At 44.7% G+C, this 27,209-nt stretch overlaps 2 protein-coding genes and 1 pseudogene across 5 annotated transcripts in view; 1 reads left to right on the top strand and 2 right to left on the bottom strand.

Moving 5' to 3' along the window:
• The first annotated feature begins 1,341 nt into the window (after positions 1 to 1,341).
• On the top strand, positions 1,342 to 9,896 carry TLDC2 (TBC/LysM-associated domain containing 2). Of its 2 annotated transcripts, XM_036245593.1 has the most exons (6): positions 1,342 to 1,397; positions 3,050 to 3,223; positions 3,872 to 4,024; positions 4,221 to 4,316; positions 9,047 to 9,120; positions 9,755 to 9,896. In XM_036245593.1, exons 1-6 carry the CDS (start codon positions 1,365 to 1,367, stop codon positions 9,888 to 9,890), a joined length of 666 nt encoding a protein of 221 aa, XP_036101486.1. In that variant the 5' UTR covers positions 1,342 to 1,364; the 3' UTR covers positions 9,891 to 9,896. The 2 variants fall into 2 exon arrangements, with proteins under 2 accessions (XP_036101486.1, XP_036101488.1); XM_036245595.1 differs by lacking the exon at positions 4,221 to 4,316 and having other exon boundaries at positions 1,365 to 1,397; positions 9,755 to 9,890.
• Positions 9,897 to 11,125: 1,229 nt separating this feature from the next.
• Positions 11,126 to 27,209, bottom strand: part of SAMHD1 (SAM and HD domain containing deoxynucleoside triphosphate triphosphohydrolase 1) — a 55,227-nt gene continuing 39,143 nt past the window's right edge. The window contains exons 12-16 of one of the 3 annotated variants that reach the window (XM_036245004.1): positions 24,416 to 24,552; positions 23,470 to 23,565; positions 18,104 to 18,208; positions 17,395 to 17,532; positions 11,126 to 13,175 (exon numbers count right to left, since the gene is read on the bottom strand). In XM_036245004.1, coding sequence (XP_036100897.1) covers positions 13,071 to 13,175; positions 17,395 to 17,532; positions 18,104 to 18,208; positions 23,470 to 23,565; positions 24,416 to 24,552 — 581 coding nt within the window. In that variant the 3' untranslated portion in view covers positions 11,126 to 13,070. The remainder of the gene's footprint in view (positions 13,176 to 17,394; positions 17,533 to 18,103; positions 18,209 to 23,469; positions 23,566 to 24,415; positions 24,553 to 27,209) is intronic. The other 2 variants (XM_036245001.1, XM_036245003.1) reach the window with 2 other exon arrangements.
• LOC118618628 lies at positions 20,292 to 23,181 on the bottom strand (annotated as a pseudogene).

Genomic DNA, 27,209 nt, shown 5'->3' with positions numbered 1-27,209 from the left:
TTCAAGCATCTGGCCGTGGTAAGTCCCTTCCACTTTCTGAGTGGCAGTTTCCTTATTTGTAGTTTGAGGGTATAAGATATTACCCTGAGATTCCCTAAAGGTACCTGGACATGGGTCAGCTTTAAGCATCAGGAAATATTTTTGGAAACATTTGTCAAGATTGTGATCCAGCATTCAACTTTTGAAATTTATCATAAAGGACATAATCAGATTTATGAATAAGGAAGTTCATTACAGTTTTGCTTATAATCACAGAAAATTAGAAGCAAACAAAAATTGAGGACTAAATCCTATGATGAAATATTAAGCAGCCATTAAAAATCATGTGTTCAGCCTGGCTGACGTGGCTCAGTGGACTAAGCGTCGTCGTTCCACAGACTGAGAGGTCCTGGTTCGATTCACAGTCAGGGCACATGCCCAGGGTGTGGGCACCATCCCCAGTGGGGGGCGTGTAAGAGGCAGCCGATAAATGTTTCTCTCTCACATCGATATTTCTCTTTCTCTAAAAAAAACAATAAAAACATATATATATAAAATATATATATATATAAAATATATATATATATATATATATATATATATATATGTATATATATATGTTTAAAGGGTACTGAATGTCCTTGGGAAATTCTCATCTGTTAAGAGGAAAAAGCACTTTATAAAACTATACGTGGTATGACCTATTTATGAATGTGTGTATATACATGCTTATGAAATAAATACAAAAGACTAGAAAACATACCCTTAGAGGTTGAGAGTTTATCTCTGAGAGATAGAATTATAAATATGTGTATATTTTTATTCATTTCTAGATTCCTAAAGTTTTCTACAGTACACATGTACTATTTTTTTAATTAGAAAAATGAAGGTTTTTTTCCTCCCCTTAATCTGATTTTTGGTCTAGGGCAGCCCTGCTCTGGGACCGTGCAGTCCCTGGCTTTGAGAGGGAACTGAATTGCAGGCTGTCAACATTGGAGTGCCCTGGGATACTCTGGTCCGTCATGGTACATGTGGGGAAACTGAGGTCTAGGGGTGCAGGGGACTTGTCCAGCGTCCTTAGACCAGACCACCAGAAGGGCAAGGAGTAGAAGGGACTCTCCAGGCTTGCTGTGTATGGCTGACGTGCTCATCACTAACATGCCAGTGAGGCCGTGAGTGGCGAGTGTGCCACCCTCACAGACACACCCCGTGGTAACTCGGGCTGGCAGTGACAGTGAGAGCGAGCAAAGGGCAGCTGGGTGGGCACGAAGCCAGCCAGGCGTGCCCCAGACTTCCACCTCCTCGGCAAGCCTCGCCCAGTGGTGCGTCCTCCCCGGGCAGGACTGGAGCCTCTCTCACCGCCGCGGCTGGACTCGGACAGGAGAATGAAAGGTCTTCGCTGGCGTTACACTCGGCTGGTAAGGGGTCCAGCTTGGGCTGGGGGTTAGGGCAGGAAAGATGGGGAGGTGAGCTCTCTGGCGGGGTGGGGCCTGAGCTAGGGATCCATGCAGGCAGTGATTTGTTCCTCTTCCAAGCCCCTCCCCAGCTGGCCTGGGGTTCAGAGCCCAGACTCAGGAACCCAGGGCCTAACTCCCAGCCCATGGCCCTGAGACCCTCGGGAAGCACAGACTGCTATCCCCTTCCTTCCTTCCTGGAGTGGCGCCAGATGGAGCTCTGTCCAGCAGCCCCACACAGCGAGGACCCTCCGTGAGCCTGAACCTGGGGAAGAGGAAAGCAGTGTGCTGTTCATCCTCATCCTGGACAGCTCTCCTTCCTGTGAAAGGCCCGCAGTCGTGTGCAGGCGCACACGCGCGCGCTCTGGTCCTGAGTGGACGCTCGAATGAATGAATATACTAACATACGCGCGCACTGACTCACACACGTACCTTTACACAATCCCAGCTCACACTCACACATAGACAGGTAAACACACACAGTTTCACTTAACACCTTCTCACACTGATTTGTCTACACAACTCTGTTTTGAGCCCACACACACCACAGGCATTCACATGGATGAGCGCACATTTTACACGAAACTGCACGCGCTTCACCGAGACCACACAGGGAAGCCTCGGGGTCTCATTTTCTCTCTTTATAAAATGGGGATAATGAGAAGCACATTCTTGCCCTGGCCCTTGGACCAATGAGTCACGGGTTTGATACCGGCCAAGGGCACGTACCTGGGTTGCGGTTCGTCCCCAGCCCCGGTCGGGTTGTGCAGGAGGCAATCAGTCAATGTGGTTCTATCGCATTAATGTTTCTCTCTGTCTCTCTCTCCCTCCTTCCCACTCTATCTGATGATAAATAGAAAAGTGTCCTTGGGTGAAGAATTAAAAAAATAAATAAATAAAGCAGCACATTCCTGCCCGACTGGTGTGTCTCAGTGGTTGAGTGTTGACCCATGCACCAAGAGGTCACCGGTTCGATCCCCAGTCAGGGCACATGCCTAGGTTGTGGGTCCAATCCCCAGTGGGGGAGATGGCCAATTGATGTTCTCTCTCATTGATGTTTCTATCTCTCTCTCCCTCTCCCTCCCTCTTTCTCTAAAATCAATAAAGGAAAAAAACAAAAAACAAAACAGCACATTCTTAGGATTCTTGAGGCAATTCAGAGAGATCACGGCCAGCTGGCACTGGTCAAGTGTGTGCTGATCATTGCCAGCTACTCTGGTTGTTGTTATTGTTCTTCTTATTACGATCATTATTTCATGTACAATCTCATACGGCACCAGGGCTGGGCTATCACCTGCCCTTCGCTCCTGCCCCCAAGCTGAGAACTGGGTCCCTGGCACCCACTCTGGGTCCAGTGCCGGCAGGCAGACAAAGCACAGGGCCCGCGGCCACACTGAACGGGCGCGTGTGATTCCAACCTGCAGCCAGCAGGTGCAGGGAGGAAGCCGGCTGGAGGCAGGGCTGAGTCTTGTCTGTGATGGACACTTCCCAGCCTCCTCTGGCTGGGCTGGCGGATGTAGGGCCCGGGCAGGGGTAGCTGAGGCTCTCAGGCCTGGAGTTGTGGGAGCTGGTGTCTCCTGTCCTTTGACTCGCCAGGCCTTTTTGTGTCTTCACAGCCCAGCCAGGTGGAGGATACTCTGTCTGGACAGGAGGGTGAGGAAGAGGAGGAGGAGGAGGAGGAAGAGGAGGAGAAGGAGGCAGCCCCAGTCCCAGCCCCAGCTCCTGAAGATCCTGTGGAGCCCCAGTTAGCAGAAGCCAGCCAGATTTTGGGAGCCTCGGAGATTAGGCAGGTTCGGGCCCCGTCTATGGTGCAAGGATTTCAGCTCGACTGAGAGTTCTACACCCAGCCAAGTCCAAGGACTCCTGGGTTCACTCCTGCTCTGAACCCAGCTCACTGTGGCACCTTGGGCAAATAATTTCTCCTCTGGGCTTTCCTTTTCTACTTGTCAAATGATCCAGTAATACTAGTGCTACCCTCTTCACTGGGCCAGGAAGTTAAGGATATAATGAAACAAGCTAATTCTTAAGTAGAACCAGCCCTTGGGAACTGAAGCCAAAGTTGGAGTGGGGTGGGAGGATGAGGGCAGGGGGAATAGGAGGTTCAGCATCTCATCTATTCTCTGGCCACTGGGGGCCAGGATGACCAAGGGGAGAGAGTCCCGAGAGAGACCTGACCGGGGTTCAAATCTGACTCTGCCACTTGCTCCCCAAGTGGGCCTTAGACTTGCTCCCTGAGTCTCGGTTTCTTCATCTATAAAATAATCCCTCTCTCTGAGGGCTACTTCTGATAGGTGTGCAAGTCCCCTGGAAACAGGAAACTACTCTGCAACCTGTCAAGTCCCTTGCCTGTGTGAGTGGTGGCTATTTAACCTCAGTCCTTCTGGGACGCCAAGGGTATAGTGCAAGGGTCCCTCGCTCACCTCCAGGCCTGTCCCCAGCTCAGCCTCCACCTCCCCCCAAGAGTCACTGGACATTCCTGGAGTCTGGCCTTCTGCACGGCGAGGGATGGCTTCAGTCTGCGGAGCCTGTACAGGCGGATGGAAGGCCACAGTGGGCCGGCGCTGCTGGTGCTGAAGGACCAGGACGGGCAGGTGAGCTGTGCTGGGGAGTGCCAAGGGAAAGGGTGCGTGTTGTTGGGCCCATGGGAGCCTCTCCACCCTCCACCTCTGCCGGGGCTCCCCAGTTGCCCCTCTGGGAGGAGCCTATATTACCAGGCCTGAAAAGTGGCTTTCTAAAGGACCACCCACTCCTTTCCAGCTGCAAACTGCAAACTCTTCTGCTTTCCAGATGTTCGGGGCCTTCTCCTCCTCAGCTTTTCGACTCAGCAAAGGCTTCTATGGTACTGGCGAGACATTCCTCTTCTCCTTCTCGCCACAACTGAAGGTAATGTCCCCAACCTTGCAGGGGGGCGTGGGGGTCTATGGCAGGGCAAAGATCCCAGAGTCCCAGTGGCCCCCAGCTGCACCCCCTGTGCTGAGGTGCTTGGTGTCCACAGAGCATCCCCCTTGGCCTGTCCATCTTTGTTGTGTTTTAAATTGCTCAGTAGGTCCTTAGCAACCACTTACTGGCTCTGAGAGGAAGAGGTTTGTGAGGTTTGTGGCCCACCAGATACAGGCTGGAAAGACAACGTTGGTCCAAGTGCAGGTGGATCTGTGGGTGCGCTGAGTGAGGATGGAAGAGAGGGTGTGAAGGATGAGGTGAGAGAAGGTATCAGTGGTTGCAGGACTGGAAAGAGAAGCCTCCGAGAGAGAACTAGAGAAACAGACGGACAGCCAGGCCGTGTCGACTAGAGGAATGAGACCGAATTTATTCATTTTTATTTATTTTTTTAATCCTCACCTGAGGACATTTTTGCATTTATCTTCAGATAGAGCAGGAGGGAGAGAAGGAGGGAGAGAGAGAAACATCGACAGGAGAGAGACACATCCAGTGGTCGCCACCCACACAACCCCAACCGTGGGGAGGTACATGCCCTTAGCGGGAACCGAACCCGGGTCTCTCTGGACCGCAGGCTGACGCTCTAACCGCTGAGCCAAACCGGCCAGGGCATGAGACCGAATTGAAAAGCAAGCCAGTTACTTTGGTGTGTGCTTCCCCCAGCAACACGCAGCTCTTCAGGTGCAGGGAGAGAGCGGAGGGAGCGCCCACGACTGGGTTTGCCAAGCTGGTTTAACGGGGGAGAGAGGGAAAAGGTAGTTGAAGGGAGTGGAAATACAAAAGGGATGGAGAAACAGTCCTGGGCACCCTGGTTTGCAATTAGAGACCTTCTCTCCAATGCACAGACCAAAGCACCTACAGACACACCACATCCAGCAACACAAGCAACTGGTGGCATGAGGAGATCACAGGAGCCATGAACTGCCTTGCTGTAGGCAAGATAAGCTAAGACTGCCTGGTAATCTCATCAGAAAAAAGGGGTCAGTGGTTCATAGTAAACCCGTGCTGGGTACTAGTCATCCCCACCTGCCTCCCAGGGTTCACCTACTAGAATTCTAAAGTTCTAAAATTTTCCTCTTTCTGAACTAACAGTTCCTTTGCAGAATTCTTTGCTGGTTCCTCCTCATCTCCCCCAACTTTTTAATGTCACAAGGTCCTAAAGCTCAGTTTGGGGTTCTCTTCTCTGACTACCCTCTTTTCTTTCAAGGTCTCCTCCATTCTGGTAGTTTCCCGTGCCATCCAAGGGAGATGGCCTCCTCCTCTGGACTCCAAACTCACAAATATCCAACCACTGCCCAGCATCTCCACTTGTATCTCAAACATGGCATTTCAAGCCTCACGTGTCCAGAGCTGAGCTCCCCACCCCCCCCAATAGCTCCTCCTGCCATCTTCCCCAACCAAGTACTTGGCAACCCTATCTTTCCCGCTGCTAAGACCCAAAATTTTGGAGTCCTTCTTAACATCTCTGTCTTTTACATCCTACATCTGAGCTGTCAACAAGTTCTGACTGTCCTGCCTTCTCTTTCTATCTGTATCCCAAATCCACTGCTTTTCACCATGTCCTTTGCTGTCCTCCTGGTTCAAGCCACCATCATTACTTGCCTGTGTTCTTGGTCTAGCCTCCCAGTGCTTCGACCTTCAGTCATCACAGACAATTAAATGATCCTTTTAAGAGGTAAGTCAGAGCATGTCTCTCCTTGGCTCCACGCTGCTAATGGCTTCCTTTCTCACTCAGAGAAAAGCCAAAGTCTTTACCATAACCTACAAGTACGTACATCGTCTGGCCTCTCTCTGTTGTTGTTTCTTGCTACTTTCCCTTTACCTCACTCTGCTCTAGCCACACTGACCTCTTCGCTGGTCCTTAAATATGTAGGCCTGCTACTACCTCAGGGCCTTTGCACATGATGTTCTGCCTAGAGTGCCCTCCACTGGATCTCCACATGGCTTAGTTTGCACCTCCTTCAGTTCTCTGTTCAGATGTCACCATCTCGGCGAGGCCCTCCCAGACCACTTGATTTAAATTTATAATACTCCATTCCCTGGAAAACCTTTTTTGCCCTTCTCTACTTATTTCTCCTTGGCATTTGTCACCACCTAACATATTATTTATTTTACTTATGGATTTGCCTCCTCCAAGTAGAATGAGAGTCCCACGAGGCGGGCATTTTTGTTTGCTATGGTCACTATTCTACTCATTACCTAAAACAATGCCTGGTGCTAAATGCTAAAAAAAATTAAAGGAACTATTTTTTTCAGGGGCTTGCTGTCTTCCTAGCCTATTGTTATGGAACCTCACCTTTTCAAAAATTGGTTAATTTGTGTCTGTCTTTGATCTTTTTGTGTTCTTCATGAATTCCCAGCAGTTCCTTGATCACCCCAACCAGCACCATGAACATGGTCTTAATTCCTTCTGTAGCCATGGTTATCTGACTCCTTCAAGTTAGAAGGTCATGTTCCTTGATGAAACTAGAGGAGGACTTGACTTGAATGGTTCTGTCTTCTCGTGGGCACTTGTTATAATCTCATCTCTTCTGAGCCCAGGCTTATCCTTTATTAGTCCTTTTTTTCTTTCTAAAAACCCTTTGGTCGTTCACAGCATTAAAAAAAATCTTTATTGATTTTAGCGAGAGAGGAAGGGAGAGGGAGAGATAGAAACATAGATGAGAGAGAACATTGATTGGCTGCCTCCTGTCTGCCCCCCACTGGGGATTTGGCCCACAACCCGGGCATGTGCCCTGACTGGGAATTGAACTGGTGACCTCTTGGTGCATGGGTCAATGCTCAACCACTGAGCCACACCAGCCAGGCTCACAAAATTTTTTTGCAACTAATTATAGGCAAAAATATACTATTCTTTTGTGGCCCTTTAAAAATCTTTTTATTAACTAAATTAACTCTTGAATAATTTACTCATTCAACAAACACCTATACCGCCCTGGCCAGTTAGCTCAGTTGGTTAGAACATTGTCCCAATACATCAAGGTTGCGGGTTTGATCCTCGGTCAGGGCACATGCAAGAAGCAACCAATGTATGCATAAATAGGTGGAACAACAAACAAATCAATGTTTCTCTCTCTCAAAATATCAATAAATAAAATTAAAAAACAAACTAACAACCCTGGCCAGTTTGGCTCAGCAGCTACAGAGTCAGGCCATGGACCAAAGAGTTGCAGGTTCGATTCCGCTCAAAAGCACGTACCTCAGTTGCAGTTCGATCCCTGGCCCTGCTTGGGGTGGTGTGGGAGGCAACCAATCGATGTATCTCTCTTTCATCGATTGGTTGCCTCTCACATCAATTGGTTGCTTTTCTCTCCCTCCCTCCCTTCTACTCTATCTGGAAATCAATGGAAACATATCCTCAGGTGAAGATTAAAAAAACAAAACAAAAAAACAAACATCTATACCATGTCTCGGTAATACTGCCGGGAATCAAGAAAACCCTCAGAGAGCTTACATGTTAGGGAGCAGGCAATGACACAATGACAGATGAACAGTCATCTCGGTGAGAAAGGAAAAAGGTCTGGGAGACAGGGCTACTTTAGATAGTGTGGTCCAGGAAATTTTTCTGTGATTGCATTTGGGCTGAAAATGAGAAGTGAGCTTTTTTTTTTATCTTCACCCGAGGACAGTTTTTCATTTTTTGTTCAGATAGAGTGGGAGGGAGAGAGAGAGAAACATCGATGTGAAAGGGACACATCGAGTGGCTGCCTCCTGCATGACCCAACCAAGGCCGGGGACAAACTGCAACGGAGGTACGTGCTCTTCGTGGGAACCAAACCCGGGTCTCTCTGGACTGCAGGCTGACGCTCTAACCACGGAGCCAAACCGGCCAGGGCAGAAGTGAGCTATTTGAAGATCTGCAGGAAGATCATTCTGGGCAGAGGGATCAGTAAGCATGAAGGTCCTGAAGCAGGAATAGCTTTGGGAGTCCCAGGGACAGAAAGGCCGGTGTAGCTGAAGTGCAGTCAGTAAGAAAGGAGGTCAGAGAGAAAACCAGGGGTCAGAGCAGGCTGGGCTTTCAGCCACAGCAAGGAGTTGGATTTTGTTGCCATTGCAATGGGAAGCCACTGGCGGGCTTTAGGCAGAGGAATGACATCTGTTTCGATTCTGAATAGATCACTCAGAGCGCAGTGTAGAGGAGGCGGTAGGCAGGAGACCGTGGAAGCGGTGATCCAGCAAGGACTGACTTGGCATGGATGGGGTGGGCCAGAGTGAGTGAAGAGGAACAGGACAGAAATGGTGGCAGTTGGGGAAGGGCAGTCTTTTTGGGGTGGGGCCTGCAAGACTTGCTGTGGGGCTGGCTGTCGGGCAACTCTGGGGGATGGGCAGGTTTGGTGTCACCTCCAGTGAGAGATGAAGGGACAGTTAGTTAATGGTAGAATCAGAGCCCAACTCCTGACCTGGATTTTTCCCTTCCTCTCTCCAGTTTTAGAAGCAGGAAGCCTCAGAGGGTTCTGTTCTATTCCTAGAACAGAGGGGCTGTGGGGATTCAGACTGGAGAGCAGGAATAGGTGAACTCCAGAGAGACTGGCAAGAAATCTCAAGAGCCGGGAGTCCTGAGTACTTCCTGTGGCTCAGCTGGGGCCTGGATGTTCCAGTCCCTTTACGATACTGCCACCCAGTGGTGTAGAGTCAAACTGCAGGGCAGTAACTGGAGCCTTTTCTTGTCCTCCTAGGTCTTTAAGTGGACAGGAAGCAACTCTTTCTTTGTGAAAGGAGACTTGGATTCACTGATGATGGGCAGTGGCAGGTGTGTGTCTCAGTCCTCCTTGAGTCTCAGGGTGGTCTGTGTCCTGGTCCCTTCTCCCGTCCAGAAATGCTGAGCTAGGCTGCCTCAGATAAAATGGGGGGGCCTGGGTGGTTAACTTTCAGGCCTTTCTCTTCAACAACCCCTCAACCCCGCTCTAAGTTAACACTGAGGGGAAATGATGGCATGGACTCTCCCACTATGTGTTTACAGTTGGTGAGACCCTCCACAGAGAGGCAGCCTGACACAGAACACATCAGCTTCGCTGACTGGCAGTAACTCACCTCCCAGCCCCAGCGCAGGCTTGCTGTCAGATGAAGGAGTTGCAATGGATGCAGTGTTTTGGGCTCAGGGTCCATGCCTGGGAGAGTCACTCCTTTGGTTAAGCCTTGCCATCTTAAAAACCTTCCAAGTGTTCTAAACGGTGGTGAGCATTGCACCACTCTATACATTTATTAAAATCACTGAACTGTTAAAAAAATACTCTAAACCCTGTGGGGAACAATGTGTGCAGTCCTCAGGATTTCAGGATAAATTGGTTTAAGGGATGTTGAAACATAGGCTGCCATCATGGTGTGGATCTGAAAGGTCTTCATACCCGGAGAAAGCCATGCCAAGACTTTCCTCTTCTCTTTAGTGGCCAGTTTGGGCTGTGGTTGGATGGAGACTTGTACCACGGGGGTAGCCACCCCTGCGCAACCTTCAACAATGAGGTGCTGGCCCGGCAGGAGCAGTTCTGCATCAAGGAGCTGGAGGCCTGGGTTCTGAGCTGACGGCCCCACAGTGGGCAGCTTCCTGAGGCAACAGGCGCTCCAGCCTGCTCATGGATGCCGTCTAGGCCTTCCTTTCATGGCCCCTTCTGTCCAACACAGATGGTGAAGTGTCCTAGTGCTGACGAGCTGTGAGCCACCTTCCCGGTGGGCTGGGGACCCACGACAGGCATGGGGGCAAGAATTGAAGGAGTGAAAGATAGTTACACCTCACCTGAGCAGTGCCAAGTCCCTCATGAAAATCCTCTTTTAAAAAATTATGCAACTAATACATGTTTATTGTAGAAAAAAACAGAAGACAGTAAAAAATTAAAATTGCCTAAAATTCAACCATCCCACAAAACACTAACATTTTCATGTATATCCTACAAAAATGGCATTCTACTCTACATGTTTTGGAGATTATTTTAACTTAAATAATACTGTCTTCCTGGCCAGTGTGGCTCAGTGGTTAGAGTGTCAGCCCACACACCAAAGGGACTCAGGTTCGATTTCTGGTCAAGGGCACAAACCTGGGTTTCAGGTTTGATCCCCGGCCCCAGTTGGGGTATGTGGGGGAGGCAACCAATTGATGTGTCTCTCTCACATCAATCTCTCTCCCTCCTCACTCCCTTCTACTCTCTCTCTCTAAAAAAAAAAAAAAAAAAAAAAAAAAAACAATGGAAAAAATAACATCAGGTGGATTAACCAAAAAAAATATTGTCAAATGACAGACACCTAGACTCAAACAGTGACACTAATAAAGACTCTAGTAATACCATTCTTTTTCTAGAATAAGGGCTTTCCATCTGCCACCAGTGTGCTAGATGCTGGCAAATCTCTAATTTCGTGAGGAAGATATGAAAACAGCAAATGCACAATATGCATACTTAATAAAGAATTTAAAACTCTGTAGATGGGAACCTCGGGGAGGTTCAAACAGAGGGAGGATATGCTTTTGGGCGCAACAAGAGCTCGGAAAACTGAGAAAAATCCGTATCCCTTCCCGTGCTTGTGCCAACCTCCTGCCAGAGGAAAACACTCTTTATTATGCTATTGCTCACCGTGATGGGATGAGAAAAGCCAATTAACACGCACCCTGTTAAACACCATCCCCTCACAGACCCAACATAGCACTGGGGTACAAAGATCCATCTGGGTAGACTCCTAGACCCATTTCCTTTGCACAAAAGGGTCAAAACTGGGCACACAGTGTGACAGTCATGAAGGAAGACACCTTTGGTTTCAAGATGGAGATACATTTGACACTTTATTGCAAGTATTTCCCTCACCCAAATTAAGTAACCAGTCATTTAAACTTGCAGTTCTGTTTATAGTCTCAAGGTGATAACATTAACTCCAGAGGCTAAGCTGTTAAAATTCCCATTTTTATACAGTGAAGATGTTTTTTAAAATAAATCTAACCTTGTAAATGATACATAGTTTTCATCATTAAAACAATTGTAAAAAGCATAAAGTGCAGTTTCTTTACACGCAACAGATTCAAGTTATTTCTCAGCACAATGATACAGGACCGGGACTACACAATTCCAAAGTAAATCACAGTGACTTCAATCAAGGTCGGAGTTGCAGAAATAAAAGTCGCAGCAGAAAAACATTACATTCTTAACCATGGATTTGGGTACATGAAATCTGAGGCCTCAAGTTCTCCCCACTGAATGTGTTAGAGGCACCTTGGTCAAAACAGGAATGACGCGGCACCACGCTGACTCCACCTGTGTTTCTCTGAGCCCACGTGGCAACACATCCCCACCTACATGGCATCACAGTGGGCGCCAAAGCAGGGTTTTATCTTTCTCCTATTAATTAGGGTCAACTCTTGATTATCTGCTGAGGGGTGGAGGATGGAGTGGAGACAATACAGACAGACATTCCAAATACTTTTCACCCTAGTGTAGACAGAACCTGGCTATACAGTGGGAGGTGGTAGCCCTGCTAAGAGCTGGGATCATCTGCTGGCCTGTGTTCTGAGTTCTCCCCTTCCTCCACTCACTCTGGCCCAGAGCCAGGGCTGGCTCCCCGTAAGAGGTTGGGAGCTCACGACAAAAATGACTCCTCACTACCTTACATCCTCAGGACCCTCTGGCTGCCACTGGCTTTGGCTCTAACTCCAGACTTTGCTCTTGGTGAATTTTTGTAGAACTGACAATGTGGGGGTGGGGTGGGGGTCGGGGGGGAGGTAGTGCTCAGCACAGGAGCGCTGCTCAACCACAGTGGTGTCCACTCCATGGCTGGAGGTAAAGAAATCCATTTACAAAGGGGACCCTGGAATTCACTGGGTAATCACTCACCTCAGCACGGGCCACTCAGTCTGCTTTGAAACCATAAAATGCACGGAACCAGCACAAAGTCCCAGCTCTGGCAGCCCTGGGCAGGGTTCTTGTGACAGCCTCTGCTCAGCTCCCGAGATGCAGGGAGCAGGTCAGAGGGGAGCCTCCTCTTCCAGGCTGGGCCGTGAGTATTCAGGAGAGAAAGGAACTGCTGGGTCTGGAGCCACAACCGACCCAGAGAACAGGCTGGTTTGGGGGATCCCTTGCCACTAAGGGTAGGGTTACCTAAAAGGTATTTTATGTTCCACGTCAGAGGCCAGAGCCCCCAGGTTCAATCAGGCTTTTCACTGAAGAGTCGGAGCCTACCCCTCGTTCTCATCTCCTGCTGTTTACCCCAACTCGGCTAAAAGGGTGAGGGAAAGTGTCTTTCACTAATGTTTAGGTCACTTAAGGCAAGCTGTCCTCAGAGTGACACTTCCTCTGGGGGCTAGGACTTGATGTTCGGTTTTTAACCATGGCTGTTCATGACAATCCCAACTTCAAATTCCAATGGGCACCCTTGTATCATTTCCAATTTCCTTTTTTAAAAACAATCATATGTCACAAACATTCAGAGTATATAAAAGAATTATTGTTCTAAGAAAATAGACTACTAAAAGAGAAAGGCTTTAATTAATAGTAAATATAGGCAAGGTAATGTTTTTCATGGCAAGTATAGCAAGATTTGCCTACTACCTTTTCGTTTCTTTGAATAAAAATTATTTAGCTTCAGCATAAGTATACATTCAAAACATAAAGTAAAAAAAAACTAGCTGTTATTAAAATTTTAGAACTCTGTGAGCAAATTCCCTCAATGAATTAATTGCGCTGGAGATGAGGGATTTTTATAGACAATGATCGCAGACATTCACATTTACTTATTTTGAAAAAGCGCGACTCGGGGTTTGGGTGACTCTTGACACGAGGAGTTCCACTCCTTTTTTTGAGGTGTTACAAATGGGGCTATAATATCGCCATCCTGTCAAGGAGAAAAATATCAGGAAGAGAGAAAAGCCAGTTTTCATAATTTCAGTGAGTCTTGGGTACACATAAACTATCTTGCAGACTGATTGTTTCCAGACCTACTTACTCATGAGAAACCCCAAATTATAGCTATGCCCTGTGTTTGGGTCTATCGGAAACACCACAGTTCTAAGCAGTAAGAGCCTTGCGTAGCCAAAGCCACCAGCCCTATTCTTCTCTAAGACGGCCGGAAGCAGCACTCTGCCTGATTCTATGACTCTCCCACTTCATCAACTTGGGCCTGTTTTTCCAGGAGAAAGAGGGACTTCACTGGACCCCTGCTCCTCCCTTGCCTAGTCCGCTCTTTTTTTTTTTTTAATTGATTTTAGAGAGAGGAAAGAAGAGAAAAAGAGAAAGAAAGACACATCAACTTGTTGTTCCACTTATTTATGCATTCATCAGTTGATTCTTAGATGTGCCCTGACCGGGGATCGAACCCACAACCTTGGCATATCGGGACGATGCTCTAACCAACTAAGCCACCCGGTCAGGGCCCTTGCCTCGCCCCCTCTGCAATACATGGCCCTGGTCTAGAAGATAGCAAAAAAACGGGAAAAACGGATATGTACCTACAGAACTTGAACTTTTTTCTGCAAAGCTATCATTTTGGCCTGTCAGCATAGACTCCACCCAAAATGAGATGGCTTCAAAGTGAAGTGACACTATGACAGACAGTGTAAGAAGCAAGGTGTTTTAACACCTGCCTATCCTAAACCACTCTTGAATTTGTAAATAGATTCTTTTAGGTTGTACAAGGGCACGGGATCTTTGAGACCCTTTACTGCACTGGAATCTGAGGTTTGTGGCAGAATCCTGTGCTCCTCATTTGCCTGCTCTCTCAGATCCACTCATCACCTCTCCTCTGCTCTACTCAGTATAACAGGAGCTGCTCTTGTAAACTCCATTTCCCAGCTCCTGATCTATCCGTTTCCAGTTAGGTTTGGCCAGTGGCAGGCACTGGTGAAGACTGGAGAAGAGGAGGGCAGAGAAGCCTGGGTATTTCTTTCTCTAACCCCTGTGGCACAGGCAGCAGGAACTGTGACTCTTCTGTGGTTCTAGCTTCTGCAGATTACCCCAGCACCTGGACTCCTACCTCCTACCCTACAGGTGGTAGCAGCTTCCTACTGTTGTCTCAACCGTCCTGTTCGCTTGTTTAGCTCTGCCCAAAATTTTGTATTTTGGCCCCCATATTCAATTATTTCTTTTGAATTACACTGGATCTGACTTGCTACAGCTATAAAAAACAGTCATTCAATTGCGATGATACTCATATTGGGAAGATTCATCCATCTCAAAGTCAGCATCATTTGTCTTCAAATCCATTTCTAATTCTACCAAATGTCCTTCTTTCTACCTATTCTAATTTCAACTCCAGTGAATTTTATAAATGCAAACCCGAATATGCCATTCTCCTGCTTAAAACACTTCAGTGGTGGGTTTGATTCTTAGTCAGGGCACATACTCAGGTTGTAGGTTTGGTTCCCGTCAGGGCACATACGGAAGGCAACTGATCGATGTTTCTCTCTCTCTCTCTCTCTCTCTCTCTCTCTCTCTCTCTCTCTCTCTCTCTCTCTCTCACTGCTCATGGCTTAAAGGACTATGCACAATGCCCCAGACCCCTCCCCTAAATGCACCATGTTCTCTCTCATCGTTTGGTCCCCCCTCCCCCCTTTAATTCAGCTGACTCCTTCTCATCCAACTTTCAGGTCTCAGCTTCTATATCCATCTTTCTTTTTCTTTCTCTATTTCTTTCTTTCTCTCTCTCTTTCTTTCTTTTCTTTAGAAAGAGGGAGGGAGGGAGGGAGAGATGGAGGGAGGGAGGGAGAGAGAGAGCGAGAGAGAGAGGGTGAGAGAGAGAGAGCGAGAGGGGGGGAGAGAGAGAGAGAGAGAGGAGAGAGAGAGAGAGAGAGAGAGAGAGATGTGAGAGAGAAACATCGATCAGTTTCCTTCCGTACGTGCCCTGACTGAGAATCAAACCCACCATGTTTGGTGTACAGGATGACACTCCAACTAACTAAGCCCCACTGGCCAGGGCCCAAATCCTTCTTTAAACAAGCTTTTCCCAACCAACCAAGTCTGGCTTAAATGTTCCTCCTTTATGCTCCTCTAAGATTCCGTACCTGCTGCCCCCCCCCACCCCAAAGCACTTACCATACCCTGTGGTTGTGATTTATTTGTGTGTCTGTTATCCCCAACAGAGTGAGATCTATGGGAACTATGTCCGTCTTAGGTCCTGTTTCATCCCTTGCACCTAACATAGAACCTGGCAAAAGTTCTCATTCAATGAGTGAGTGTATCTAGATCTAAGGTAGTTATTCTACAATGGCTGAACTTTAATAGCCTCTTGCCTCTCTGCTTCCTGCTTCTCTAAGTTCCAATCCATCTTCCGCAGGAGCTTTCTCCCTGATTCAGTGATTTAGTTTCCTTAGGTGCTACAGTACCAAAAACAGAAGACATCCTTCCTTATTCCCATGGGTCTCACTCTAGTTGGAGATGACCAACACAGAAGTAAATAATAATTACAGCAGGACAGTAAGCCTTCAATATTCTCAATGATTCCCTCCCAGTGGTACATAAGAAAAAAAACCTTCTTTCTTAGTGTATTATCCCAGGTGCTCCATAATCTAGTCCACTCTTCCCATTTAACTTCTTACCATTTGACAGTAAGAATTTTCTACTCCAGTTAGCAGGTCTCCTCATGGTCTTCCCAGATACACTCAGCTCGTTCCACTTCCATGCCTTTGTTGGCTCCCATTGCCAACACGTCCACCTTTCTCTGTTACTCCCCCAAACACAATTGGCCTTCTGGATTGAGTAGAACCCTCCTTCCTTCAGAACGCTTCTGTCTGCTCGCCCAACTCTGAGTCCTGACAGAACTCACCTGGACCATTCTATCTGGCACTTGATAAAGAACTGTGGTACTGAGCTACTTTTTCATGTCTGGCCCTTCAGTTTTCTTTCCTTTAGCATCCAGCACATGGCGGGAAAAGGCAGCTATGGTTTGTAAGAGGGTGTCCTAGACTAGGAAGTAGAATGCTGTTTCCCACCTGCCTGCTAATTATATTCATTCAGCCCTGGCCATTTTGGCTCAGCGGTCAGAGCATCAGCCATGGACCAAAGAGTCAAAGGTTTGATTCCAGTCAAGGGCAAGTACCTCAGTTGTGGTTCATCCCTGGCCCTGGTTGGGGTCATGCGGGAGGCAACCAGTTGATGTGCCCCTCTCACGTCGATGTTTCTCTCTCTCCCACTCTCTCCCTCCCTCCCACTCTATCTGAAGATAAATAGAAAAATATCCTCTGGTGAGGATTAAAAAAATAATAATAATTCTATTCATTCAGTCAACAAATATAGATTGGTCACTTTCTCTGTGCTAGGGACCTACTATGTATATATCAATGAAAGATAATTCTAACAACATTCTCTATAGGGTTGGCAACCACAGCTTGGTTCCACTTCCTCTCCACTCTCTTATTCTAGAGAATTTAAATTGTTTACTAGTTTGAGAACACTGAGTTTCAAATAAAAAGTTAGAAAACTTATGATCTGATTAACTTAAGCAAGTTAACTACTCAGTGTCTGTAACCGTCTCTGAAGGATGAGGACACTATGAGTCACTCCCAGGGCCACTGAAAGGACTGGTGAGAACATTATAAAGTACTAATCACATGCTCACCATTTTAAACTTTTATTATTAAGAAAGTAATGATACACCCGGCCTGTGTGGCTCAGTGGTTGACCGTTGACCCACGCACCAAGAGGTCGCTGGTTCGAGTCCCGGTCAGGGCACATGCCCAGGTTGTGAGCCCGATCCCCAATGGGGGGCGGGCAGGCAGGAGGCAGCCAATCGATGTTCTCTCTCATCGATGTTTCTCTCTCTCTCTCCCTCTCCCTTCCTCTCTCTAAAATCAATAAGAAGAAATGAAAATTGTAAGAAAGTAATGATAGACAGAGTTCCCACTCACAACTGGTATAGAAAAAAAAAACCTGGTTGACATAGATTCAGACATTTTAAAAGAAAAGCTTAAAGTGCAAAACCTTTTTTTTTTTTTTTTTCAAAATCAAAACCAAATGACCATAATTCAAATGAGAACTTTTCTCAGGGACATAAGGATTTCTTTTGGTCTTTTCTTAAATATAAAAAACTGTGCAAAAGTAATGAACAATAAGCAACCCACCTGTGGCTTGGTGAAATTTTTGATTAGGCACCAATTAACAAAATGTTGTTGTGCAGCAGTGAAACTCTTTTTATCCGTCTTCTTACAATATACTCGAATTAGCTGCTCTTCAAATTTCTTTGGCAAAATCTGTGAAGCCTTTTTAAAGAAGAAAAGATTTCACTGTCACCTTGATTTCACACACTGAAGAGAGAGCAGCTGTTCCTAAGCTCCGTGCTTGATGTTATATTAAAAGCACCACGTTGCTTTGCTATTTTATCCTAACTATAACCCAAAAAAAGAACTCACAGTAGTTGTCATATTTAAAAAAAAAGCCCTACAATTTATATGTCAATTAATAAAAGGCTAAAGGTTTGTATTATATAATTGTATGTAGACTACAGACTCTCATAGAAAAGATAGGCAAATAAGCACATTTAACCTGTATGACTTCAATCACACAACACTCTCTTACCAGCAGATTTATAACCTAGCCTTTAAATTAAAAATAGTGCTTTTATCTAGGTTCAGCAAACAGGAAAAACTGGCTGTTAAGATAGCCTAGTTTATGTAAAATCAGGTACACCTTTAATTTTAAAGGTAAACTTATCCCATTTTTATTTTACTGTATAAATTGACTTTAAGACCTAGCCTGCATGTCAAATGCAAATTTACTATAAAGATTTGCCAAATACCACTAGAGTGGTTTTTTTTTAACCTAAGTAGTTACCTGATCTTTACTAATCTTGATGGTCTTGTTGACATCAGCCTTACAATAGAAGCAAACATTATCAACAGGATTCTTGTCTTCCATTCCATAATCCATGTTGATAACCTCAATAAAAGCAAGAAACAAATGATCACTTACATATTTAATAACAATGAGAATTGAATTCAGGATTGTAGGGGCATCACATGAAATGGAGCAGAGCTCTCTGAAGGTTCGGAAAAGCACTGGTAAGTTGGCTCAAAGTGGAATAAAAATGGTACATGACCCATAGGGATTTGGTCTTGAAATCTGGATGGGGGTAGGGGATTTGTGCTTTCAATGTAAGTAGGGTATAAAGTCAGTGCCTAGTATGTGATAGACACTGTGGCAGGTACTAGAGATACAATAAGGAAACTTGATATGATCCCAGCCCTCCACAGACCACGTGATTTAGACTGAGGTTCAACAAATGATGATCAAAGTAATTATCTAATTTCATTTGTTATAAGAGCTACAAAGCAAATGGAGCCATGAACGTCTGTAACCGAGGAATGACTAGTGAATAACTAAGCCAACTGGAATTAACTAGGCCTAGGTAGAAAAGAAAAGAGTTCCAGGCAGAAGAAACAGCTCCAGGGCAGAGAGGACTGAAACTGTCTCCTGGATTTAGTAACACTGAAGTTGCCTGGCCCTTGTGGCTCAGTGGTTGAGCATCAACCCATGCACCAAGAGGTTGCTGGTTCAAATCCCCAGTGGGGGGCATGCAGGAGGCAGCCAATTGATGTTCTCTCTCATTTATGTTTCTATCTCCCTCTCCCTTCCTCTTTCTCTAAAATCAATAACGGGAAAAAAAAAGTTTTTTTAATTAAAGTCATTGGTGATCTTGATGAGAGTAATTTTAATATAGTGATGGAGACAGAAAAAAGGTTCCCGAGTAAGTAAGAAATGAAAAGAGCCCAGCTGGTGTGGCTCAGTGGTTGAGCACTGACCCATGCACCAAGAGGTTGCCAGTTCGATTCCTTGTCAAGGCACATGCCCAGGTTGTGGGCCAAATCTTCAGTAAGAGGCATGCAGGAGGCGGCTAATCGACGTTCTCTCTCATAGATGTTTCCATCTCTCTCTCCTTCTCCCTTCCTCTCTCTCTAAAATCAATAAAAAAATAAAAATAAAAAAAAGCATTAAAGAAAAAAAAAGAAATTAAAAAGAGAAGATAACTCTTTATAAGTTTGGCTGTTAAGGAGTCAGGCAGGCTTATAGTCAAGATGGTGGAATAGATAAACTATATTCACCTCCTCCCACAACCCCTTCAAAATTACAACTAAACTACAGAACAACTGCCATTGACAACCACCTGAAGTCTAGTTAAACAGAAGTCCTATAACTAAGAATATTTTTTAAAAAGCCACATCAAGACTTAAAAAAATTTTTTTAATAATAATAAAGAATATGCAAGAGAAATACGGTACATGGGAAAGGTAAGAGGAAACAACTAGAGTGTGGTACTTGTTATTTTCTTAAGATGAAAGTCTAACTGCTGATGGGAAGGCCAGAAAGAGGACAGAACTGATTCCATAAGGTTCCACAGAAGTGCTGAGACAAATGGCCCTATGGCTGTACTGCCCAATGTGGTAAGCTGCTAGCCACACATGGCTTTTTAAATTTCAAAGAATTAACACCAAATACAATAAAAAATTTAGTTCTTCAGTTGCAGTAGCCACATTTCAAATGCTCAACAGGCACGTGTGGCTAGTGACTACCAAAATGGACAGCAGAGACATAGAACCTTTCCATCATCAAAAGTTCTATTGGATAATCCTGGTCTAGATCACAAGTAGAAGGATTACTTTTGATAAGAAGAGAATCATTTCCCCACTGTACCAGAGGGAAGGCTGAACACAGCTGCAGATGGAGGCAGGTTTGCTTATTTGGTGTATAGGATGAGGGAGTTCCTACCTAAGAGTCTGTATTTTATCTCTGAAGTAAGAGCCATGATGGGGTTAGTCAATGAGGGTGCACATACGGTTGGGACTGAGGAGCAGTGTTGGAGGTCTGAAAGGAATGAAGATGGTTTGAAAGCCACTGTGGAGACTGGAGAACTGCACTAAGCCTGCCAGAAACTTCAGAGGGCCTAGCTAAGGCTGGTGACCATGAACTGTCAATTAGCCTTATGCTAGGTAGATTCAAAGACAGGCAAGAGTTGAGGGTAACAGCAGAAAATGACTGAATTCATGGATCACAGAGTCTGAGTTAGACTGGAGGAGAAATCAAGACAGAAGGTCATTGACAAGCTGGAAGTAAGGAGACAATAAACTGGAGGTACTGATGAGCTAGGAACAAGCATACATGAAAGGGGTTTGCAGACAGAAGGAATGCTGAAATTAAGTGATTTTTAGAAGGAGGGTATTTTCGAATGTTGATAAGGTTCAGAGTGTAATATGCTTGAGAGTACTGGCTGAGGTGGAGTGGATGACATCACTGAGGATGAGGATGAAGAGATCAGAGTTGGTTGGCCATATGGACTATGAAGTTACTAAGGATAATGGCAGGAATTGGAGTAGATAAGAAGACTCTATAACATGCCAAAATCTTCAACAAGAGGGCAGTAGATGGTTTGAGGATGTCAGTCTCAGAGGAACAGGGATCTTGCATAGGGCCTTGAAGTGGTAGGTATTAGGGAATACCAGGACTGATGAACAGGAAGGTCTCCTGACCCTGAGGAACGTGTTTTCCCTGAATGAACTGCAGAGAAACCAGGTTCTCAGGGGACAGCCAGGCTGCAACCAAGTTAAAGAGCTAGTCAGTCAAGAGGCCGAGGCTAGCCCTGGCTGGTGTGGCTGAGTAGGTTGAGCATGGTCCCATGCAATGAAAGGTCACTGGTTCGATTCCCACTCAGGATACATACTCTCTTTAATGGTGGGCCCAGAGGAGGCACCACCAGACAAAGGGCTCTACCATAGGCATTTCTCCTGGTATGCCTCCTGCACTATGGCATAGCTTGGTCATGATGGGGTTGCAGACTTTTTCCAACTCTTTCTGCTAATGTTCAGACTCTGCAGTCTTGTTCTTATCAAGCCAGGTGATGATTTCATTACACTTGTTAAGAATCTTCTGTTTGTCCTCATTATTGATCTTGCCTTGAAGTTCTTCATCTTCAACAGTTGCTTTTATGTTGAATGAATAGGATTCAAGTGAATTCTTGGAAGACACTTTGGAACCCTGCTTCTCATCTTCAGCTTTGTACTTCTCAGCTTCCTGAACCATGCGCTCAATGTCTTCATTGCTCAGACGGCCCTTGTCGTTAGTAATAGTAATATTTTTCTCTCTTCCTGTACTCCTATCCATTGACATCAATATCAAAAGTGACTTCAGCCCAGCTGGTGTGGCTCAATGGTTGAGCGTTGACCCATGCACCAAGAGGTCGCCGGTTCAATTCCTAGTCAGGGCACACGCCCAGGTTGTGGGCCCAATCCCCAGTGGGGGGCATGCAGGAGGCGGCCAATCGATGTTCTCTCTCATCGATGTTTCTATCTCTGTCTCCCTCTCCCTTCCTCTCTCTCTAAAGTCAATAAAGAAAAAAACATTTTTAAAAAAGTGACTTCAATCTGAGGAACCTAATGAGGTGCAGGAGGTATGCCTGTGAATTCCAACTTACCAAGCTGGTTATTATCCTTGGTCATGGCACGCTCACCTTCATAAACCGGAATGAGCACACCAGGCTGGTTCTCAGAGTAGGTAGTGAAGGTCTGTGTCCGCTTGGTAGAAACGGTAGTTTTGCGCTTGATGAGGACAGTCACGACTCCACCAGCAGTCTCATCGCCAAGGGACAGAGGAGTGACATCCAATGGCAGCAAATCTTTAACATTATCTTATTTGTCTCAAGAGGATGTCTGCCTGGACAGCTGCACCATAAGCAACAACCTCATCAGGATTGATGCGCTTATTCAACTCTTTTCCACTGAAGAAGTCCTGTAGGAGTTCCTGAATCTTAGGGACAGAGGCAGAACCACCCACCAGGACAGTATCACGGATCTGAGACTTGTCAAGCTTGGCATCCCAAAGGGCTTCCTCTACAGGGTCCAGGGTGCCATGGAAAAGGTCAGCATTCAATTCTTTAAACTGGGCATGGGTGATAGAAGTCTGTGAAGTTGATTCCTTTATAGAGCAAATCAATCTCAATACTGGCCTGAGTGTTAGAAGAGAGAGTACGCTCAGCACATTCACAAGCAGGATGAAGGTGACAGACAACCCTCTTGTTCTCACTGATATCTTTTTTTTTATCCTCACCCAAGGACATTTTTGCATTTATCTTCAGATAGAGTGGGAGGAAGAGAGAGAGAGACAGAAATGTTGACGTGAGAGAGACACATAGAGTGGTTGCCATCCACACGACCCCAACCGGGGCCAGAGGCCAACCACAACCGAGGTACGTGCCCTTAGTGGGAACTGAACCCAGGCCTCTCTGGTCTGTGGGCTGATGTTCTAACCGCTGAGCCAAACCAGCCAGGGCTGATATCCTTCTTATGCTTGCAATTGAACTCTGCAATATAATGGCTGACCATTCATTTGTCAAAGTCTTCTCCACCTAAGTGGGAGTCCCCAGCTGTAGATTTGAGCTCAAAAATTCCATTTTCAATTGTGAGAACTGACACATCAAAAGTGCCACCGCCCAAACCAAAGATCAGCACATTTCTTCTAGCTCCAACCTTTTTGTCTAATCCGTACGCAAGAAAGTGGCAGTTGGCTCACTGATGATTCTAAGTACATTGACCAGCAGTAGTTTCAGCATCTTTGGTAGCCCGATACTGAGAGTCATTGAAGTAAACAGGTACTATGACAACAGCATTGGTAACAGTCTTCCCAAGGTAGGCTTCTGCAATTTCCTTCATCTTTATCAAAACCATAGATGACACCTCTTCTGGATAGAAACCTTTTGTCTCTCCCTTGTATTCTACTTGGACCATGGGCCTGCCAGCATCATTCACCACCATGAAGGACTAATGCTTCATATCAGATTGGACTACAGCCTCATCAAAGCTACATCCAATCAAGCACTTGGCATCAAAAACAGTGTTGGTAGGATTCATTGCAACTTGATTCTTTGTAGCATCACCAATCAATTGGTATCAATAAAGTTGACGTAACTTGGGGTGATTCGGTATCCCTGATTGTTGGCAATTATTTCTACTTTTCTGTGCTGAAAGACACCCACATAAGAGTAGGTGGTACCAAGATCAATGCCACCTACAGGTCCCTTAGCTGTTTGCTTGAGGTTACGCACAGTTTGCAAAGACCTGACTGGAACAACTGTCCCTGTGTTCAATGAGGGTGGGGGGCTTTATTCTTTAAAACAATTCTTTACTTAGTATATTATCAGGTGAACTACTTACATCCACTATGAAATCCTCAGGCTTCAGTTCAGCTTCTAGAAACACCTCATTAGGTTTGGCATTGGCAACCTCATTTGGAAACTGTTTACAGTCTTCCTGGAAAAGACAAGACACCCCATGTTAGAACTCCAGTTCTTCACCACTAAGTGTTTATGCCATGAAGTTTCTCCCTCTGAAAATGGCACTTTAGCCCCATGTGACCAGTGGCTAGTGAACTGGACACCACAGCTCTATACTTTCCTTCTTTCAGTCATAATGTCCCCATCTCTAACTAAACTAACAGAAAACAGTGTATTACAAAGGTGCTATGCAAGGACTCTTTATGTCTAATTATCTACTAATTTGGATCATGCAGGAAACATGAGAAATGTGCCTATACCATCCTTTAATCAAATCACAATAGAGTAATTTTCATAACAGGATTTTGACATTTTAAAAAATGTGGCATTAACCTATTAGTAAAACAAGAGGAACTCAATTAAGTATTAAAAGCAGAGTGTGATTATCAGTATGGCTCGTGGTACTCGCTTTCTGGCGAAGAAAAACATCTTCAAATAGCAGGAGAGGAAAATAGATATATAAACTAAATAAGACAGGCATGTGCCATCTGGAAGAAACTGATAAACTGTGAAAGAAGTTAAGTGGTAGCAGGACCTTAGAGTTCCAATGACGCTCTTGCAGGATGAGAAAGTAAATTAGACTTGGTTTTGAATCCTGACTCACTACCTGTGCTTCCATAGACAAGTTATTTCCTCTCTTCCCAAGCCTCAGTTTCTTCATCTACAGGACAGACCTAACAACACTATATTGATGTAAATGAGATTAAATGAGAATAAATGTAAAGGGCTTAGAACAGAATCATGGTATTGTGACAGGTTAATGGTTTTTCCTCATGGAAGACAGAGGACCTTTCACTAATAAGAAGATGCTTGACAACTCAACTTACCTTGTTAATTCTTTGTTTGTCTGGCTGGGTCTCACCTACAAACTTGTATAGATTACGGCGTTCAATTTTTTTTAAAATCTCTCGTGCAGCATCCAATTTGGGATCAGTAGAGTATAAAATCTCCAGAAAAATATTATCTGCCAATTTGATGAAATTTCAGTTATATTAAAGGGAAAAAAACAAGATTTAAAAAAGACTCACACTTTGCTGTACCTCTAAAGTGATTGCAAGCAGTGTACAAGGGTAGGCACACTATAATTATAACAATGTGAAAAAAATTTTCTTAAGACTGAAGTGAAAAAACCTTTGTAAAAACATTCCAGTCGTCTTCAAGGTCATCTAGTGAGTGGGGAAGGGTAGATATGAAACAAGACTGCGCTGGAGTTGATGATTTGAGGCTGGATTATGGGTACACAGGGGTATATTAATTTATTGTTATTCTTTGTTTAAAAAAATGATACTTAAGGAATTACAAAATTATGTCTGAGATCTGCTTAAAAGTGGTCCAGTGTTTGATGGGAGTGAAGGGATAAAGCTAACTGGTGTATGTTGGTAATTGTTAAAACTAAGTGATGTAAATTTCTTTAATTTTTTTTTCACGTTCTAGTCTAGCCCTGGATGGTTTGGCAGTTAAACCATCCAGCAGTTAAAAGCGCTGGCCTGCAGACCAAAGGGTTGTGTGTTCCATTCTTCTCAAGGGCACACATCTGGGTTGCAGGTTCGGTCCCTGGCCCCGGTCGGGGTCATGCAGGAGGCAACTGGTCAATGTGTGATGTCTCTCACATGCTTCTCTTTCCCCCCTTCTACTCTCTCAAAAAAAATCAATGGAGCCCTGGCCAGTTTGGTTCCACAGTTAGAGTATCAGCCCGCGGACCAGAGAGTCTCAGGTTTGATTCTGGTCAAGGGCATGTACCTCAGTTGTAGTTTGGTCTCCAGCCCTGGTTGGGATCATGTGGGATGCAACCAATCGATGTGTCTCTCTCACATCAATGTCTTGATGTCTGTCTGTCTGTCTCTCTCTCCCTTCCACTCTATCTGAAGATAAATGGAAAAATATTCTTGGGTGAGGATTAACAACAAAAAAAGTTCCATTCCATGATGATAGTAAAAGGTCGCTTCTTTTTCCTCCAACTTTTTATTTTAAAATTTCAAAATAAAATAACCTTCCCCTAAATTCAACAACTGTTAACTTTTTTTCCATATATGCACACTTTCTCCATATGTGTCTGTGCACACACAAGTTTTTGTGGAAACATCTGAAAATTACAGACATCAAGACTTTTCACTCCCAAACACTTCAGCATGCAATCTCTGAAGAACAAGAACATTTGCCTACATAACCACATCAAGTCAAAAAATTTAACAGTGATATGTAAATATCAAACATACAGTATATATTCAAGTTTGCTCAATTGTCCCAACAATGTAATTTATAGATTTTTGTTGCTGGGAAGAGAAACCAAACAGTATCATGGATAACATTAATTGCTATGTGTCTTAGTCTCCTTTAATCTACAACTATAATAATTCCCTTGGCTTCTTATTTTTCACGATGTGGACATTTTAGAAAAGTTCAGGCAATCATTCTGTAAAATGTCCTGAACTTTGAATTTGTCCAATTATTTCTTCATGATTAGATTCAGGTTAAACACTGTTGTCAAGAACACTGTATTAGGGATGTGCCTGGCTCAATGCATTACGTCAGGGGTTACATAAGAGCTTGGTTAACGTTACTGGTCATGTTGTGTTTCAGCCATTGTTTAAGGCAATAATCTCCAGCTTTCTCTATTATAAATGTATTTTCCCTTCAAAGTGGCTGTACCATTTTCATTTCCATCAGCCATGTATAAGAGTTATATTTGTTCCACATACATGTTTTCAGAAAAGAGTTATGTAAAGGAAACTGTTTGTCTATTAAATTTCATGGCAAAATATCACTCTAAAATAGTGTAAACAAAATTCAACTTGGGAGTCAGAAGACTTGGTTTAACTTTCACTTTGCTATTTATTAGGTAAATAATACCTTTCCCTCATTTGGCCTCAGTCTCCAAATTTAAGAAGTTTTAAGTAGATGATGTCTAAGGTCCTTTTAAATTCAACAGTCTATGATTCCAGTTTAATTAAGAGATTTGGGGGTGGGGAGCATTCAGGAGAAGGGAGGGAAGGGGCAGGGTCCACCTATTGCTTAGGTATATTAACGTATAAAAACCAAGGTAAGAAAATGGTTACCTAAGACAGTGGTCATAACATTTGCAATGCCTAAGATAGCCACATCCAGATAAGCTGAAACATTCCTGCATTTGTCAAACTCGAGCAAATGTACACTTAAGATTTGTATATTAATACAAATTGCATGTAAATTTTACATCAATAGAAAAAATCCATAATTACTAAACTTTAATTAATCTGCATGCTGAAGGATTAAAGTGTACTGATATCTGCAATTTACTTTAAAATGCATCAAAATTAAGATAGTTTAATAGATGGATAGAGTAATGATAAGTGCTAGATAAAGCAAGTTCAGTAAATGCTAGATTTAGGTGTGTATACATGTATGCACTGTAAAATTCTTTCAACATTGCTGTATGTTTTCAACATTTCCCAATAAAATGTGGAAAAACATTCTAAAAAATTTAAAAATGAGAAGTAGAGATTTTAAAATAAAGAGATGGTGAGTTGCCTTTTGGAAAAGCAGAAAAGGTAATGAAGGCTTCCATGGCCCTATTTCTTCAAGGTCACAAAGTTAAGGACAATATGGATTATATGACTGCCAGAAAAAAATATGAAAAATGAG

Source organism: Molossus molossus, unplaced genomic scaffold (assembly GCF_014108415.1).
Source record: "Molossus molossus isolate mMolMol1 unplaced genomic scaffold, mMolMol1.p scaffold_m16_p_6, whole genome shotgun sequence".
Lineage (NCBI taxonomy): Eukaryota > Metazoa > Chordata > Mammalia > Chiroptera > Molossidae > Molossus > Molossus molossus.
Note: the sequence above shows the minus strand (reverse complement) of the source record. Positions and strands in the feature narration are given on the sequence as shown.